This window comes from Vespa mandarinia, chromosome 2, assembly GCF_050613455.1.
Source record: "Vespa mandarinia isolate Hongniang chromosome 2, ASM5061345v1, whole genome shotgun sequence".
Taxonomy (NCBI): Eukaryota; Metazoa; Arthropoda; class Insecta; order Hymenoptera; family Vespidae; genus Vespa; species Vespa mandarinia.
In genome coordinates, this window is record NC_140811.1 from 11,958,211 (window position 1) to 11,975,000 (window position 16,790).

General features: G+C 26.9%; 5 protein-coding genes across 8 annotated transcripts in view; 3 read left to right on the forward strand and 2 right to left on the reverse strand.

Moving 5' to 3' along the window:
* Window positions 1-161: 161 nt before the first annotated feature.
* LOC118443940 (trimeric intracellular cation channel type 1B.1) lies at window positions 162-4,200 on the reverse strand. Its single transcript, XM_035871660.2, has 7 exons — window positions 3,929-4,200; window positions 2,564-2,720; window positions 2,397-2,492; window positions 2,159-2,247; window positions 1,998-2,085; window positions 1,800-1,920; window positions 162-1,711 (listed from the first exon to the last, which is right to left on the reverse strand). Exons 1-7 carry the CDS (start codon window positions 4,047-4,049, stop codon window positions 1,589-1,591), a joined length of 795 nt encoding a protein of 264 aa, XP_035727553.1. The 5' UTR covers window positions 4,050-4,200; the 3' UTR covers window positions 162-1,588.
* Window positions 4,201-4,357: 157 nt separating this feature from the next.
* Window positions 4,358-6,308, forward strand: LOC146873217 (tRNA (guanine(37)-N(1))-methyltransferase). The gene is made up of 2 exons (XM_085655363.1): window positions 4,358-4,486; window positions 4,881-6,308. Exon 2 carries the CDS (start codon window positions 4,896-4,898, stop codon window positions 6,306-6,308), a length of 1,413 nt encoding a protein of 470 aa, XP_085511489.1. The 5' UTR covers window positions 4,358-4,486; window positions 4,881-4,895.
* LOC118443741 (bifunctional FAD diphosphatase/FAD synthase) lies at window positions 4,368-8,867 on the forward strand. Its single transcript, XM_035871183.2, has 6 exons — window positions 4,368-4,486; window positions 7,014-7,170; window positions 7,387-7,633; window positions 7,715-8,159; window positions 8,222-8,363; window positions 8,438-8,867. Exons 2-6 carry the CDS (start codon window positions 7,027-7,029, stop codon window positions 8,861-8,863), a joined length of 1,404 nt encoding a protein of 467 aa, XP_035727076.1. The 5' UTR covers window positions 4,368-4,486; window positions 7,014-7,026; the 3' UTR covers window positions 8,864-8,867.
* Window positions 8,868-9,645: 778 nt separating this feature from the next.
* Window positions 9,646-11,499, forward strand: Uvop (ultraviolet-sensitive opsin). Its single transcript, XM_035871194.2, has 5 exons — window positions 9,646-9,869; window positions 10,080-10,295; window positions 10,393-10,774; window positions 10,863-11,047; window positions 11,208-11,499. The coding sequence occupies exons 1-5, from the start codon at window positions 9,646-9,648 to the stop codon at window positions 11,320-11,322; spliced, it is 1,122 nt and encodes a 373-aa protein (XP_035727087.1). The 3' UTR covers window positions 11,323-11,499.
* A 4,125-nt stretch (window positions 11,500-15,624) lies between these two features.
* Shab (Shaker cognate b) overlaps window positions 15,625-16,790 on the reverse strand; it is a 40,908-nt gene continuing 39,742 nt past the window's right edge. For all 4 annotated transcript variants that reach the window (XM_085655456.1, XM_085655455.1, XM_085655453.1 and 1 more), the window contains one exon: window positions 15,625-16,790. This exon is cut by the window's right edge. The gene's annotated coding sequence lies outside the window, so the exon portion shown is untranslated.

Genomic DNA, 16,790 nt, shown 5'->3' on the forward strand with positions numbered 1-16,790 from the left:
ATATATAATATATATGTATATGTATATATAATGTAGATCTTTCTGAGGAACTTATTAAAATTTGTAAAATAATAAATTAGGATATATATATATATATATATATATATATATATATATATATATATATATATATATATATATATAAGGCACTACAATGGATAGTACTGGTAGATATATATTATAGACTGATAATATATTATTACTATGGTAACCTTTTAGATTGTTATTGTAATAATATAACTATATTTAATACAATTAAAATGATTGTTATGTATGATGTCGAAAAGTTTTATTTTGGAGATGTGACTATATTTTGTACAATTAGAAAACCAGTAGGATCCTTTACAAAATGTAGTGCAAATTTAGTCGGACTAAACACACGAATGCATGAAAAAGAAATATATATAATATATATATAAAATACAATATTTTATCGATAAATAAAATCTTTTTTTAGAATTTGATAGATTGATATAATTGTCATTTGTATATCTATTCGTATAATATTGCACATAAAACTTATGATATAGAGATTTTACTCCTTCATAAATAAAGTTTTCTGTTTTGAAAATTTTATGAATTTGAATATATAATAAATTTGAATATATAATGTATAGTATCTATAAAATACACATTTACTATTCATAATTGTCATTATACAAATGACAGCACACACATTGTCAATTATCTTTAATTAATACATTACAATGTACTTAAGTACTTTATTTCAAAAAATACGATATTGTATTTAAGAAGTTTAAGATTTTTAACACAGATGTATCATTTTTTTTTTTTATATGTTTTAACAAAATAGTATAAAAGTTTTCTCATTTCTCTTATTATTTAATTCTATTGTTTAATTCATAGAATGCAATACTAGGAAGATTATTTTGGTTTTCTTTTATAGAATTGTTTTACTTTATATAATATGTCTTATGAATCACTCAGTGTGTTAAATTATTTTTTGCACTTATATGTATATGATTAAAAGAGCCATTCCTTAAATAGAATTATACTTGTATGGAATAGTACAAAAACTACAATTCGTATTATATAAAATATAATAGGAAGTTTCAATTCAGGTAACAAATTACTTTTTAAAAATATTGATTAGATAAACGAATAAAAATGGTAGAACGTATTTCATCGTATAGTTGAAATATTAATTAGTAATGTTGAAAATTAGGACACAGTATATATTTAATGACTAGAGAATAAATTAAGCATCTCAATAGTTTTTCTCTATTCGTAAAAAGAATTAATATTACCAGTCTATCAAATAGTTGTTATATTGTTTAAAATAAGACGTTCTTTGGTAACTAAAATTGAAACACGTACGATAAAGAATTAGTATACCTTTGTTGTTTGACAATTTGTCAAAAGTCATTTTTACGACTATACACATTATTTGTCTAGATTCAATAAAATCTTAATTCCATTATTTTGCGAGCGCACTTCGCTATTCTGCTACAGATATTAATCTGTAACGTGGAATAATCCATAAAAACTGTATAAAGAATACAGCTGAAAGGATATTCGGATATTCCATGAATACTTAATTTATTTTCTTAACGTCTACTTCCTCATCCTATGCTTGACCTCGACCAAATAATATAGCAAGGGAATCCCAAATTCCTCCCAAAAATAGGGCACAAAATAGATTTTCGAAGGGTACAAATGGATCATGAATCCCAAGTAAAATGGATGATAACTGTAAAAAAAGATTAAATAAAATAATAGTCATTTATTCTTTTTTTTTTTTTTTTTTTTCAAATATATTATCTAAAGTTATACTTTACCTTGAAATAAACGAAGAAAATGACTATGCCAAAATATACCAAAGCGTGAGGTGCAGAAATAAGAGCTGTTTTCTTATCTAATACAAATATTATGGATGCAACCATGGATGCTTTTGTCGGGCTGAAATATAAATCAATTTTAACGTTACGATATTTAATATATTACATTTAGATTTATATATAAAAAAGTATACGCACAAACTAGGTTGCATAAATTCCATAGCAGTAGGTGTCCATACACCACGTATAAGTCGTTCAAAAAGCTTTGTAAATCCAGCACCATTACCTAAAAAATATATTTTTCTTATTAGTACAGTCATTTTTAAATCCTCTATATTATAATTAATTAGAAAGTAAACCTTTAAGTGTTCCAATTAATATCATGATAAGATATGCATTTGGATATAGTTTTCCTGCATGAGTCACACCGTCATAAACTTTTTTACATCTACAACAAAAAATAAATATAATTTATTTAAAAAAAAAAAAAATAAAAATAAATTTTGTCACACCGTCATAAACTTTTTTACATCTACAACAAAAAATAAATATAATTTATTTAAAAAAAAAAAAAATAAAAATAAATTTTGTATATACCTGTATATCTCCTTCATCGCGGAACATGCAATTTTCACTGGTAAAAATTTAGCTACTTTATATCCGATATCAAATGGTGTATAAAATATTACATACCTAGAAAAATAAATTTCCATTAATAAATCAGAAAATATTATATATAACAGAAGTATAGTTTATATACTGACCAAACAACAGTTGCAACTATTACTTGTGGTGTATTTTTTAATGGTGCTAAAATTGGTTCACCTAATAATCCATTGCAAAGCATACCACTTGCAAACACTACTAACATTGTAGAGAGCCAACATGATAATGGATGTTTTCGTGAAAAAGCTTGTGCACCTGTTGTATCAAAGAATAATAACATGTTATGATCATACGTCACCAATATTATAAATAATAATTTAAATTAAATTACAAAAATTTATAAAAAATCTAACTTAATTAAGTCAGAACAAAATGTATAAAATTGTATTAAATTACGTTAACTGATACATATAAGAAGAAATTGTGGTGAAGACTTCTTTGAATTAAAAATTCATTTCTTAAGAACTAATGATACAGATGTCCTTCATGCTTGATCGCATGTAAAAGTTATTGAGAAATCATTTTCTTTATTCAGGGTAACATACATATTATGTAATTTATCCACAGAAGCATAAAGTATAATACTTATAATTCACATATTTCACGTTATTATTAAACAATTATTACCTGCTAATGAAAATAATAAAATATATATTTTTATTAAAAATTATTAAATCGTATATTATTAAATGTAATCCAATCTTTAAGAAATATGATTGAAGCTATCTATTATTATCCATTTTTTAAATATAATTACCAATTAATTATTACATGAACTTATTGAATTAACATAATATAAACTTTATAAAGAATCATAAAATATCGATAATATATTGAACGTACCGAGACACAAATAAATAATATTGTATTATATTATATATCGTAAAATTAATTTAAATTTTCTTTAATATTTATCATAATTACATAAGATTTACATATACACTTATGCCAGATTAAAGTATATAATATTATTATCTTTATAGTAGTATTCTGAAAATAGATTCCACAAATTGGACACTTTACTTAATTATAGTCATGCCCGGAGATCAGTCTGATGGATTTTTATCTTTTTCTCCTTTTTTTTTTGACGGATTCTTTTTTTATTATTTCAATAAATATATTATAACTATAAAATGATGAACACGAATAATACTGTATTAAAGAGTAATTAAATAAAATATTTAATTAAATATAAATCATAGAGAAATAATAAATGTTTTTTAATAAGTTAAAGTTGGTTAAAAACTCCTTGCATCGTCCAAAATATATTCTCGAAATCTTTATATTCAAATAGACGTAGTAAACTTGCATAATAACAGTAAATGTAATAATAAAATAATGATATAATGTGGTAAACTATCAGGTTTGTCGAGAAAATGAGTCGAGAGTACCGTAGAAGCTATCTCGGGGCATAAGCTCGGCAAGTTTTAAATTTAGATTTAATCTGGTAGGCTAGGACTTACCGGGTCCCAAATCCTCTCTGACGTGTAGAGCACAAAGTAAAGAATGAGCAATGTCGAAGTATGGAAACATTTTTAATTTAATGACCTGGTTGGCCATATCTAAGAACGCTTCGGGATCCATTTTACTTGATTTTAAAGAATTATTGTTTCTTCGTTAATGAATAAAACAATTCGTATTGTTTTAAAAAGTACTAAAAAGTACCCGCGGATCGACGCTGGCTATGCGCCGTCCGAAACGAACTACTCCTCTACTAGCAATGGCATACGATTGCAGTAACTTATAAAAAAAAAAAAAAGAAGAAAAAAAACATTCTCACCGGAGTTGATTTACATTTGTATTAGAGTTGACATTTTTTTTCGACAGATGGCAGTTGATACAAACAATGAACTTCCTTATTGACAGACGGTAATTTATCTCTTATTACACAGAGGGCGTTAAGAGAAAACTATTATTGCTGTCGTCAAATAAAATATAATTGAACTCGTTATTTTCTTAAATAAAATTTGATAACTCTTCTAAATATTGCTTCGACATATTTTCAAGAGTAGATAATTAAGGTAAATAATTATTTTTTTGTGCTCTAGAATTGTAACATTACATAAGTTTAACATCTCAAACTATTAGAATGTTTACATGTGCATATCCAATTTTTGATTTATAAAATGTGACTTGCATAATTATTAGATTTAATTTTGAAGGGTTAACATTTATAAAAAAAATTAATAATAATCTGATGAGACTGTATTAATATCTAGCTCTTTAAATTGTTAACATTTATTCTAAAGGAATAAATGTTCATTTTACGTATATAGGATCAGATACTCTTGTGAAAGTTTATTCTGTTTGTCATGTTCATGTTTTTAAATTTCACATTAATATAATCAATGAATTATTATTTTTAAAAAAATGATTCATTGACTAATAAATAAATGTTATGGTATTGTTAACCAGTGTCTGATCCTGTAAATGCTGGGACCCAAGGTTGCCATATTAAATCAGCTACGTTACATTTATAAAACCACTATGACTTCTTTGCTGGTTCCTCCAGTGTCAGTGCGCGGTATGAAATGCTTGGATCGTGATGCATTTACTACTACTATAGAGATACCTTGTTTGAAATTGTATAAAGTTAAAATTTCACAATTTATGCCAATATTAAAAAAGTATCTACTTAGGATACAGTGTCTAAAACCAGTTCAAAATAGAGATGATGGTATTATTGTTTACCTTAATCCAAAAATTGTTGAAAAATTTGAAGATATTGATGAAACTAATAGAAACTTACTAAAAGATCAATATGAATATTTTGGAAAAACTTCATTGACATTAAAATATGAAAACTGGAAATCAGAAGATATATTGAAGTCTATTCTTCCAGAAGAGATTGAAACGCCTACATCGTTCAGTCAAGTAGGGCATATAGTACATTTAAATTTGCGCGATGCACAATTACCTTACAAGAATATCATCGGACAAGTTTTTCTTGATAAAATACCAACTGCTCGTACAGTTGTAAATAAAACAAATACCATAGACACAACATATCGTCATTTTACTATGGAAATATTGGCTGGTGATAACAATACTGTAACTACGGTCAAAGAAAATGGCAGAATGTATCAATTTGATTTTGCTCAAGTTTATTGGAATCCACGTTTATCCACAGAACATATGAATCTATTGACATACATGAAAGTTGACGATGTCTTATATGATGTCTTTGCAGGAGTAGGACCTTTTGCTATTCCTGCAGCTCGCAAAAAAGTTCAAGTATTTGCAAATGATCTAAATCCAGAATCGTACAAATGGTTACAAAAAAATGCTGTTATTAATAAAATCAAACAGAACTTCCAATGTTACAATATGGATGGTAGAGATTTTTTAAGAGATATAGTTAGAACTAATATTCTCAATAGAAGAAATAATAATACGATTGGTAAAGAACACATAGCTATGAATTTACCAGCTTTAGCTATTGAATTTTTAGATGTGCTTCCAAATTGGTTTACTCTAGAAGAAATAAAGAAGGTCTGTTCTAATCCACCTATAATACATCTTTATTGTTTTGTGAAATTACCAAAAAATGAAGATCCATGCAAAGCAGCAAAATCTTTAGTAGAGAACAAACTTGGTTGCAAGTTGTACTCCGATTCATTGGTCAATATTCATAATGTTAGAGATGTTTCTCCGAATAAAGAAATGATTCGTGTATCATTTTTGCTAACTGAAAATGTACTTAAAGGCGAGGAGCCAGCAATGAAGAAACAAAAAATAGAAGAATGTACTGATCTCCATTTAAATCCTAATGATACAAATAGCAATTCTTGTTTGACTTATAGAAATAAAGACAACGATGGGAAAAAAGAAAGTTACTCATAAAACCAAAAATGTATTCCAAGTACCAACAGCCCGTAGTATTAAATTGAAATCTAAAGCTGAGAAAATGGTGAAAAATCTGAAGAAAGTAAGTTTCTAAAATAATAGCATTGAAATATTAATTGTGAGTCTTGAAAATAAATTTCATCATAGAAAATACACTGTGAGAATAAAACATAAATAAATAGTTAATACTTCTCCCATTAGATAGATTTGAAAGTAAATAAAACAAGAATAACAACAACAAAGGATAAAACAGCATACATTAACAAACAAATGAAGGAATTGCATCAAGAAGTGTGTAGATCACATAAGAAGAAATCGAATACTGAAAAAGTGCAGAAGCAAGCAAATAAAAGAATAATCAGAAGTTCAATGCCAGTACAAACTGATGCGACAACAGTCTTAGTAGAACAAATGCAAATATGAAAGTTACTACTCTTTGAACTTATTTGTATCGAAAGTAATTTTTTATACGATTAATAAAAAATATTATATTTGTTATATTTGTTATACAAGTAAATAAATATATGTGCATATAACCTAACAAGTGTATTTTTATTATCATTTTTTTTTTTTACCAAATCCTGTGTGACGTACAGAACTAGTCCGTAATTAATAGTAATAGTCCGTAATTTTCATCGATATAAATTATACATTAGCTATGTATATTGACTAATATATCATTTCTTATCTCAATTTACTTAGAGATTACATTGGAATGGAGATGTATACAGCTGGGCTGATCGTGATAGGCAATGAAATCTTACGTGGACAAATCGTAGATACAAATACATCATATTTGGCACAAAAATTAAGAAACATAGGAGTGAAGCTTTGCAAAATAACAGTGGTACCTGACATAGTGTGTATTCCGAATTTTTTCTATTCTAAAAATCAAGAGAAAAATATATTTATCTTTATGCATGTATACATATGAAGAGTACGAATTAATGGCAATCTAATTTAATTTTCTATAAATTTTACTTTATTTTTAAAAAAATTTTTATTATTTATCATGACTCATGTGTACTCTTCATATGTTATAAACAATTTTACTACTTTTAGGTTTTTGTATTAGGTAGAAGAAATCGCACAAGAAGTCTCTGAGGCATCCAAAAAATATTCTATTGTTTTTACATCTGGTGGAGTTGGTCCTACGCACGATGATGTTACGTACGAAGGAATTGCGCAAGCATTGAAAGTAAAACTTGAGTTACATCAAGAGTTGTTGAATTTTTATACACAGTTACTTATTGGAAAGACTGAAATAGAACGTTTATCTATAGTACCATGTCCTTGTGATCTTATCTATGTTAATTCAACTGGTATACATTACTTTTGTGAATATAAATCAGTCGTTAAATAGTAGTAGTCTTGGGAAAGCATAAGTTTCGTATTTTTTTTAGATGATTATGCAGTAATCAAAATCTCGAATATTTATGTTCTTCCTGGTTCTCCAAAATATTTTAAATCTGCAGTAGATACAATAATGCCTAAATTGAAGAAAGGTAATCCATTACATTTTGATTATATTGATATTGAATCAGATGAATTATCATTAGTAAAGATATTGGATGAACAAGCACAACGTTGGAAAGATAAAGTGAATATAGGAAGTTATCCTCAGGGAGAATCAAGTTTTGTGAATCCTACTGTAAGAATTACATTTGAAGGGCTTGAAAACGATGTCATTAAAGCAAAACAAGAATTAATTTCATGTATTCCAACTCATATCATTCAGAATATAAAAGAAAGATTTAGTATTGAACAAGCAGAACTTGTTATTAATAGTAGCAATAGCGAGGAACATGTGCAGTGTGCAATTGACATTTTGAAACAATGTTATGACAAGTAAGTTCATCGTTACAGATAATCGCTTAAGTATGTACGTACTTGTAATACATTTTTTATAGATACGATTCAAATGAAATTTTTCTAAGTTTCAATGGTGGAAAGGATTGTACAGTTGTGTTACATTTAGCTGCTTGTATTTGTGCATTACGCAAAATTTCTTCTCCATTATGTTTATACGTAGCAGCTGATCCATTTTCAGAGGTATAAATATATTTAAATCTATACATATAGCAAATATAAAACATAACTTGAATACTATTGGTATGTTTTTATAGGTGGAAGCATTCGTAGAAGAAGCAGCTAATTATTACGGTTTAGAATTAATTAGAAAGGAACCTCCATTGCGTTTAGCATTGGATAAACTTATAAATGATAAATACTACTTAAAAGCAAGTCTAATGGGTACGAGGAAAGGAGATCCTGGGTCAGAAAAATTAAAAGCATTTACTGTTACCGATTCAGGATGGCCAAACATAATGAGAGTCAATCCAATATTATACTGGACCTATAGCCAAGTGTGGCGATTTTTACTTAAACACAAAGTACCATATTGTTCATTATATGACAAGGGTTACACAAGTATCGGCACTAAAACAACAACACTGCCGAATCCTTTATTGAAGGATCCTCAAAATCCATCTAATTACTTACCCGCATATACTTTAAACGATATATCTGCTGAAAGACAAGGAAGGGAATGACATTAACATTTATTAGTTTCAATTTTATCAAAATTAGTTTCAATTATAGTTTCATAGAGTTTCTTACTTTCATCATTTATCCAACATATCACGTTTATTTTTTTCATTCTTATCTTATTTCTTATTACCAGCATTAGTTTCTCAATACTTTATTATAAAACAAAACAAAAAAAAGGATATTCAATATGATCAATATGTTTATGAACTGAATGTAGAAATGTGGAAATGCAGAATGAAATTTATAAAATGAATCATTGCAAATGTACTTTATCTATTAAATTTTTAAGTAAAATATAAGAAAAAAGAATTATCATAATACTGAGAACACTAGCAATATATATGTGCATACACACACACACACGCGCGCGCACACACACACACACACACACACACACATATATATATATCCAGGGAGGTAGAATCTTTTAAAAAAGAACCGATTTGTTGGATTAAATATCTACTTTTCTTCCATACAAAAATAGATACCAAAGAATATTTAAATGGAACGAAATCGACACAAAATAAGATACTATGAAAAAGTAGTCAACAGCAATGAAGATAAAAATGTATACTATAATTCGAAATCGATTGATTTGACTTTGAAGCTTGCTCTTGCTGACCAACGGTAATCAAGGGATGATCCGTAGCTGATCCTCAAATGAAGCCATATCTTCATGCTGATTAAAGGTTTCATGGATTTAATTTGACGGATATGGTATAAAAGGCCACATCTTGGTTAATTCAAAAACAAGGTGAGGGACTGGTAGACGGTGACCACCAACATGTTCAACGACAGTATTCATTGGGAGGCGAGAGTTCTACCAGCAGGTCCACCACGCCTATTGGGATGGAACGTCCCTGCCGAAGAATTGGTACACGTACCGGAACATTGGCTGGTCTTTCCTGAGCCCAATCCCTCCCTTCATTATATGCTGGCCCTGTTATATATATTATTCACATTCATTGCTTTACTTGGCAATGGTCTCGTCATATGGATATTTTGCGCGTAAGTTAAAACATTCATATTTTTCTTGTTTTTCTTTTTTTCCAAATTTTCTTTAGCTAATTTATATCAACGCAACTTTCTTTTCAATTCCCTTTGAGTAATTTCTTAATAAACTTTGTTCTTTTTCTATTTCTTTCTCTTATCTTTTTTATTTATTTTTATTTATTTCCTTTTTTTTTTTTTTGTTTTTTTTTTTTTAATTTGTGATAGTGCCAAATCCTTGAGGACTCCCTCGAACATGTTCGTTGTGAATCTTGCGATTTGCGATTTTGCCATGATGATGAAGACACCAATTTTTATATACAATTCATTTAACACGGGCTTTGCTTTGGGCAATCTGGCATGCCAGATTTTTGCTACGATTGGTTCATTGTCTGGCATTGGTGCAGCGGTAACTAATGCTGCGATAGCATATGATAGATACAGGTAATATAAATAATTCTTTTTTTTTTTTTTTTTTTTTTTTTTTTTTTTTTCAAATGAAATAACATAATAGATATATTAATATTATTTTGTTAATCAGTACCATAGCCAGACCATTGGATGGAAAATTATCACGTGGTCAAGTGATCCTCTTCGTTGGATTAATTTGGGTTTACGTTTTGCCTTGGGTATTAATGCCTGCGATGGGTGTTTGGGGTCGTTATGTACCTGAAGGATTTCTTACAAGCTGTTCTTTTGATTATTTAACCGATACCGCTGAAACAAGATATTTCGTTTTAACTTTATTTATTTTCTCCTATTGTTTACCAATGTCACTTATTGTATATTATTACAGTCAAATTGTTAGTCATGTTGTTAATCACGAAAAGGCTCTTCGAGAACAAGCAAAGAAGATGAACGTTGAAAGTTTACGAAGTAACGCCAATCAGAATGCTCAATCTGCTGAAATTCGTATAGCGAAGGTATACATATATATATATTAAATTTAATCAACACTTTGTTAGATATCTTCCGTTAGAACGAGTTAACACATTTTTTTAAATTTTTTAGGCTGCTATTACGATTTGTTTCCTATTTGTTGCCGCATGGACACCATACGCAGTACTTGCTATGATCGGTGCATTTGGAAACAAAGCGTTGCTTACTCCCGGTGTTACTATGATACCTGCATGCTTTTGCAAAAGTGTTGCCTGTATTGATCCATATGTTTATGCGATCAGTCATCCAAAATACAGGTAATGTGTGTGTGTGTGTGTGTGTGTGCTTGTGTGTAAAAATATATAAATAATAAAAAAAGAAATATTTAGAAATTAAAGATTAAGCTTTTTATCATTTGTCATATAATTTTTAATGAATTATTTATTTAATTAATTAAATAAAAACATTATTAAATAGACTCGAGTTGCAAAAACGATTACCATGGTTAGAGCTTCAAGAGAAACCAATCGCATCCGACAGTGCAAGTACAACTACCGAAACTGTAAATACAGCACCACCAGCTTCGAGTTAATCTACTTCTACATTTGACACAATAACGGATCGATGATAAAAAGAAAATGAGAAAAGTACGCTTGTAATACTCCGATTGTATGATTGCCTTCACTGTAACTCAAAATATGTGATTATATTCTTGTATAGTAAATGACATTCCAATAAAGTAAATCCCTGGCATATAATATTGTTAGATTATTCTGCTAATCTACAAATGAAATTTTTTTTATGATTCAATGAGGGATATGATGCGATAAAAGTGGTCTTTTTATGCAAGATGATAAAAAATAACTGCAATTTCATGTATTATCAGCTTCAAAAACTTTCCCACTTAAAATAAATTTCAAACAACATAAAAAGACATTAAAAAAGGCTTGACACGAAATAATCGTGGAAGAATGTGCAAGGATCATCAAAAATTTTGAAAAGCGTTTTGACGCTTTTATTTTAGATGTAAAGGTGTTCATATAGAACATTATAAAATATATTTTTCTACTTGTGTTATTAATTAATAAAATAAAAAGAAAAGTAATTAATGACTCACGTCATTAGAAAGCTCTGAAATTATCGCCAATTATTTTGGACCATTTTTATATATATAATATGCAATGAAAAAAAACTTTCATTTCTTTCTTGCAATTTTATTCTTTTTTCACATACTATTGAATCTTACAGTTACAGAAGAGTAGGCCTCACAAGGCCAAGAAAATAATCATTTTAGATGATCGATCAACTTGGTTTGATCAGATAGTATACGAAATACTTTGATGTATCATAAAATGTTTTTAATCATATATCAAAGAAATTAATATGTTAAATGAAAGATACGATATTGGAATAAAATAAAGATTAGATATAGTTTTGGCAGAAGTTAATAGACATTTTTTTTTTAGATTATCAATTATACTTTTTTAAGAATTTTTGTTTGTCCGTTTGTTATAATAAAAATTTAATATATGCCAAAAAGAGACATCAGTATTTCTTTACTATCTAATCAACTAATCAGCTTCCTTACATTCATATGTCATGATACGTCTACGACGTGGCTTTTCTTTGTACTATTTCACCGCTAGGTGGACTAATATTATAATTATCATTAATTAATAAATAATAAATAATGTAACAATAATTGTCATATTAATAATAATAACAATAATAATAATAATAATAATCGGCTGTACACTTTCTAGGAACTTTCTACTTTAACTAGAATAGTTTACAGAAGACATTGATCCGCTCTCTGACTTATTTTTATTTGTTTATTTATTTGTTTTTATCTATTGGTATTATTATTATACTTTTTTTTTCTTCTTTTTTATTAAAAATCTTAAGCGGGACAAAGTATTGAGATCTAACTTTGAATATAACAGGTACTAAAACGATCGAGATCATTTGCAAAAAAGGAAAGTGGAGCGGGGCAAGAGGGGAGAAGGAAGATATTTCTCATTAATATGGAAATATTATTACATATATATCTTTCTTTTTCACGCAATTTTAGCAACCTTGTATATTCCGATGCCAGTGTCGACTCGATGTAAAAATTGTTTTTCAACGTATACATACATACATATATACATATACACCCATACATATATAGATATATAATAATTTACACAAATAATAATATTAATAATAACATCCGGATGTAAACTCTTTAAGAATTTTTTTTACTTTTAATTACACAAAAGATATTGACCTGCTAATTCTTTTAATTCAACATTTAATATATATATATATATATATATATATATATATATATATTAAATTTAAATTATTTAAATATTTAATTTATATATATATTACTTTTAATATGTACATAAATTTATATATAAAATATTATATATATAAATTATATTATAATTTAAAGAAATTAAATCTATAATTTTATATACATAAAATGTTATATAATTATAAAATATTATTAAAATATAAAAATATATTATATATCTGTTATATAATATTATTTAAAATATATATATATATATATATATATATATATATATGCATGTATACGTGTGAACATGTCGAGAAGATAAATTCGAAGAAGCAAAATATAATAATAAATTACTCGAGGCTCGAACTTTGGAGTTTAGACCACCAGCATAACAATAATTCCCTCATATGAAAAATATGAAGGAAGATATTATCTCTTTTTCTTTGCATATTGTTTTTTCTTTTCTTTTTTTTTGTTTTCTTTTTTTCTTTATTTTTTTTTTATTCTTTGTTTTCCTTTTCGCAACTATATAACTGTTTCGAACTCTACAATCTACTATAACAATAAATAGAAACGATGTTTTGCAGATATGTCCTTCCTTCGTCGATGATCCTTCGATATAGATTTTTCACAATATCAGCTTTGAGAGATAAGATCAAAATACAATCAATAAGATAAGATACGACTCGTTATCATCATAGTGCTCCTCGGAATTTTTGTTTAACGAGAAAAGTAAAAATAGAAAACAACAACGACAAAACATATGACGAGCGGTCAGCCAAATTTCTTTTGGATTTTTGATTTTCATTTTAGGGAATATGATATCAAATTGTTTATCATTTTTAAATTATATATATATATATATATATGTATTATTTTTTTCCGCTCTTATCAAATTCGGCCAAGGTCGAGCTTCAAATATTTTTTTTTCTAAAATCATCAGATTATATTGTTTTTTTTTCTTCTCTTTTAATTTAAAAAAAATTTTTATTTGTTTTCTTAAATTATCATACTAAACCAGAAATAGTTTAATACGGTTGGACACCGGTATCTGAATTTACTATATATGAATGACATCTCGAGTCTCACTACGATATTACACGAGCACGTTCTAAATATGCTGCTGCTGATGCTGCTGATTGCTTGATGCTACTTATTTGTTTGCTTGCTCTTGCTGCTTTTTTTTTAATTATTATTATTACTATTTTTTATTTACTCTTTCAACTTTGACGATGAGCGTTTTTAAGCACGCACGAAGTACACTTTTATTTATTTATTTATTCATTTACTTATTTATTTATTTATGTATTTATTTATTTAATCAATTAATTAATTATTATTATTGATTTTATTTTCTTCTCTTCTTCTTAATCCCTTAATATTCGATACTTCGTTCGATTAGCAGCGCATCATAGCCATGCATTTATAAGCGCGCTATTATTATTATTCGTTAAATTGTTAATCGAATAAACAATTTTTAACATTCCCTAACGATATTATTATAGTTAACGAAGATTTGATATTTTATACGACAGTGAAAGGAAATTGAACGAAAGTAAACGCGGAAATTAATCCGCTTTTATATACATATTGTTATTTATTTATTTATTTATATACCGGGTATTATGTATATAAAACAAAATGTTGCAAATGTTTATTTCAGAAACACATATTTTGTTTAATATTTCGGAAAATTAAAGTGGATTAAAAAAATATTTTAGACAAATGTTACTCGTTTTTTTTTGTTATATTTCGTAGTTTCTTTGTCTTTTTTCTTTTTTATATAGAATATGTTGCTTTTGTAAAAAAATTGTTAAAAAAAGAAATAAAATTAATCCTAAAATATCCTTGAAATTTTCCACTAAATAAAAAACTATAAATGCGATAATATTTAAGCCATAAGATCGGATTACTTTTGTCTGAACAATTGTTCTCAAATATGATGCATTTCTGAAATAAAAAATTCTTCATTTTGTAACACTTCATTTTGAACACCCGGTATATATATATATATATGTGTATGTGCATATATATATATATTGTATATATATATTTCGAAGTTCCCCTTCATTATATTTATATTCATTATTTATTTATTTTTTCAAATGTGTGATCAATCGAGGCAGTCGTACAATAGATATCTTTAACGATACGTTATATGATCCAGGCAAATATATATATGTCAATTCAATCAACATAGAACATCACCGATCCGTCATCAATTTCAAAATAATCCGTAATCAATTTCAAAATAATTTTATGTTGTTTTATTTTTGTTCTATCCTTTTTTCTTTTTTTCTTTTGGTCAAACGACTCACATCGTAATGTATATAATATGTCATATATTTAATACAATTCCATATTATTTGGGATATATATATATATATATATATATATATATATATATATATTATTTATAATAGGATCATTCACATTATGTCTTGCAGCTCCTTAGAAAATTACTATTATCCTTTTTTTTTTAACGAGGGTCAATCCTTTCAAAAGGAGCAGTCATTTTTTTGGGAACTTTAGATAAGGCAGTATATTTCAAAGATCAAAATTTCAAAGATAATTTCACACGTTTACTCTCGTTCAATTTTCGTTCAACTCTCTCTCTCTCTCTCTCTCTCTCTCTCTCTCTCTCTCTCTCTCTCTTTCTCTCTCTCTTCTCTTCTTTTCTCTTCTCTAATTTTGTCTTGTACTTATTTATATAGTTATGTAATTCTTTTTTTTTCACGATAATCGTAATATCGTGATTGATGTTCCGATTGATCGCTTGAAAAGATTAGAAACTTGTTGTTAAGTAGAATTACAAAAAAAAATTAATTATCTAATTAAACAATTAATTATTTTAAAGATTGAATTCACTTTAGCTTAAAATATTTCTTTTAATTAAAATTATCTAAGCGAATAAAATGAAGAGAAATAGAAAGAGAGAGAGAGAAAGAGATTTTTCTAAATTCACATCAATCGTATATAAATGTTCATTATATTTTTTTATTTTACTTTTTATTTATTATTTTTTTTCTTTTTCTTTATCTTTATAGCTCTTTAATAGATCTAAACTTCATATATATATTCTTTCTCTTTTTTTTCTGTCTTTAAGATTCTAGTTAGGTTCAAATCACGAATTTCGGTTTGTTTAGTGTCTTTATGATTTGTGAATATTTCTTTTTATTTATTCGCCGCTTTTTCTCTGGTCGGTTTCTCTTTTCTTTCTTTTTCTTTTTCTTCTTCTTCTTCTTCTTCTTCTTCTTCTTCTTCTTCTTCTTTCTCCTTCCAATTATTTTTTCTTTTATTTTTCATATTTAATGCATACATTGCATTCTTGACACGCAAAGCTCGACTTAGTTTAATGATTACTTATTCAAGGTTTATTAGGGAGTACCGGAAACAGATTATTTTTTTAATAACATCTAATCAATTTCTTTTGCATGGTAAAAAATATGGAGGGAAAAAAACAAAAGAAGCACATTTACTGTTTGCTTGATATAATTTTTCTTGTTTTTTCCTTTTTTTTTTTATACATCTCCCATATTTCTCTTTTGTTATCAATATTTTTTCTAAATTTTCTTTCCTTTCTTTCTATCGTTTATTTTCATTCTTTTAAATATCTGTCAAATTTGCTTTCGTATCAATTTTTTCATATTTATATTTATAATATTTTCATAATTTTCATCGGTTACTTCTTTCATTTTTAATCAATTTTTCATTTTTAAACAATTGACGTAGTACATTCATGATATTGTTTGTGACATCATTTTTTTCTATTT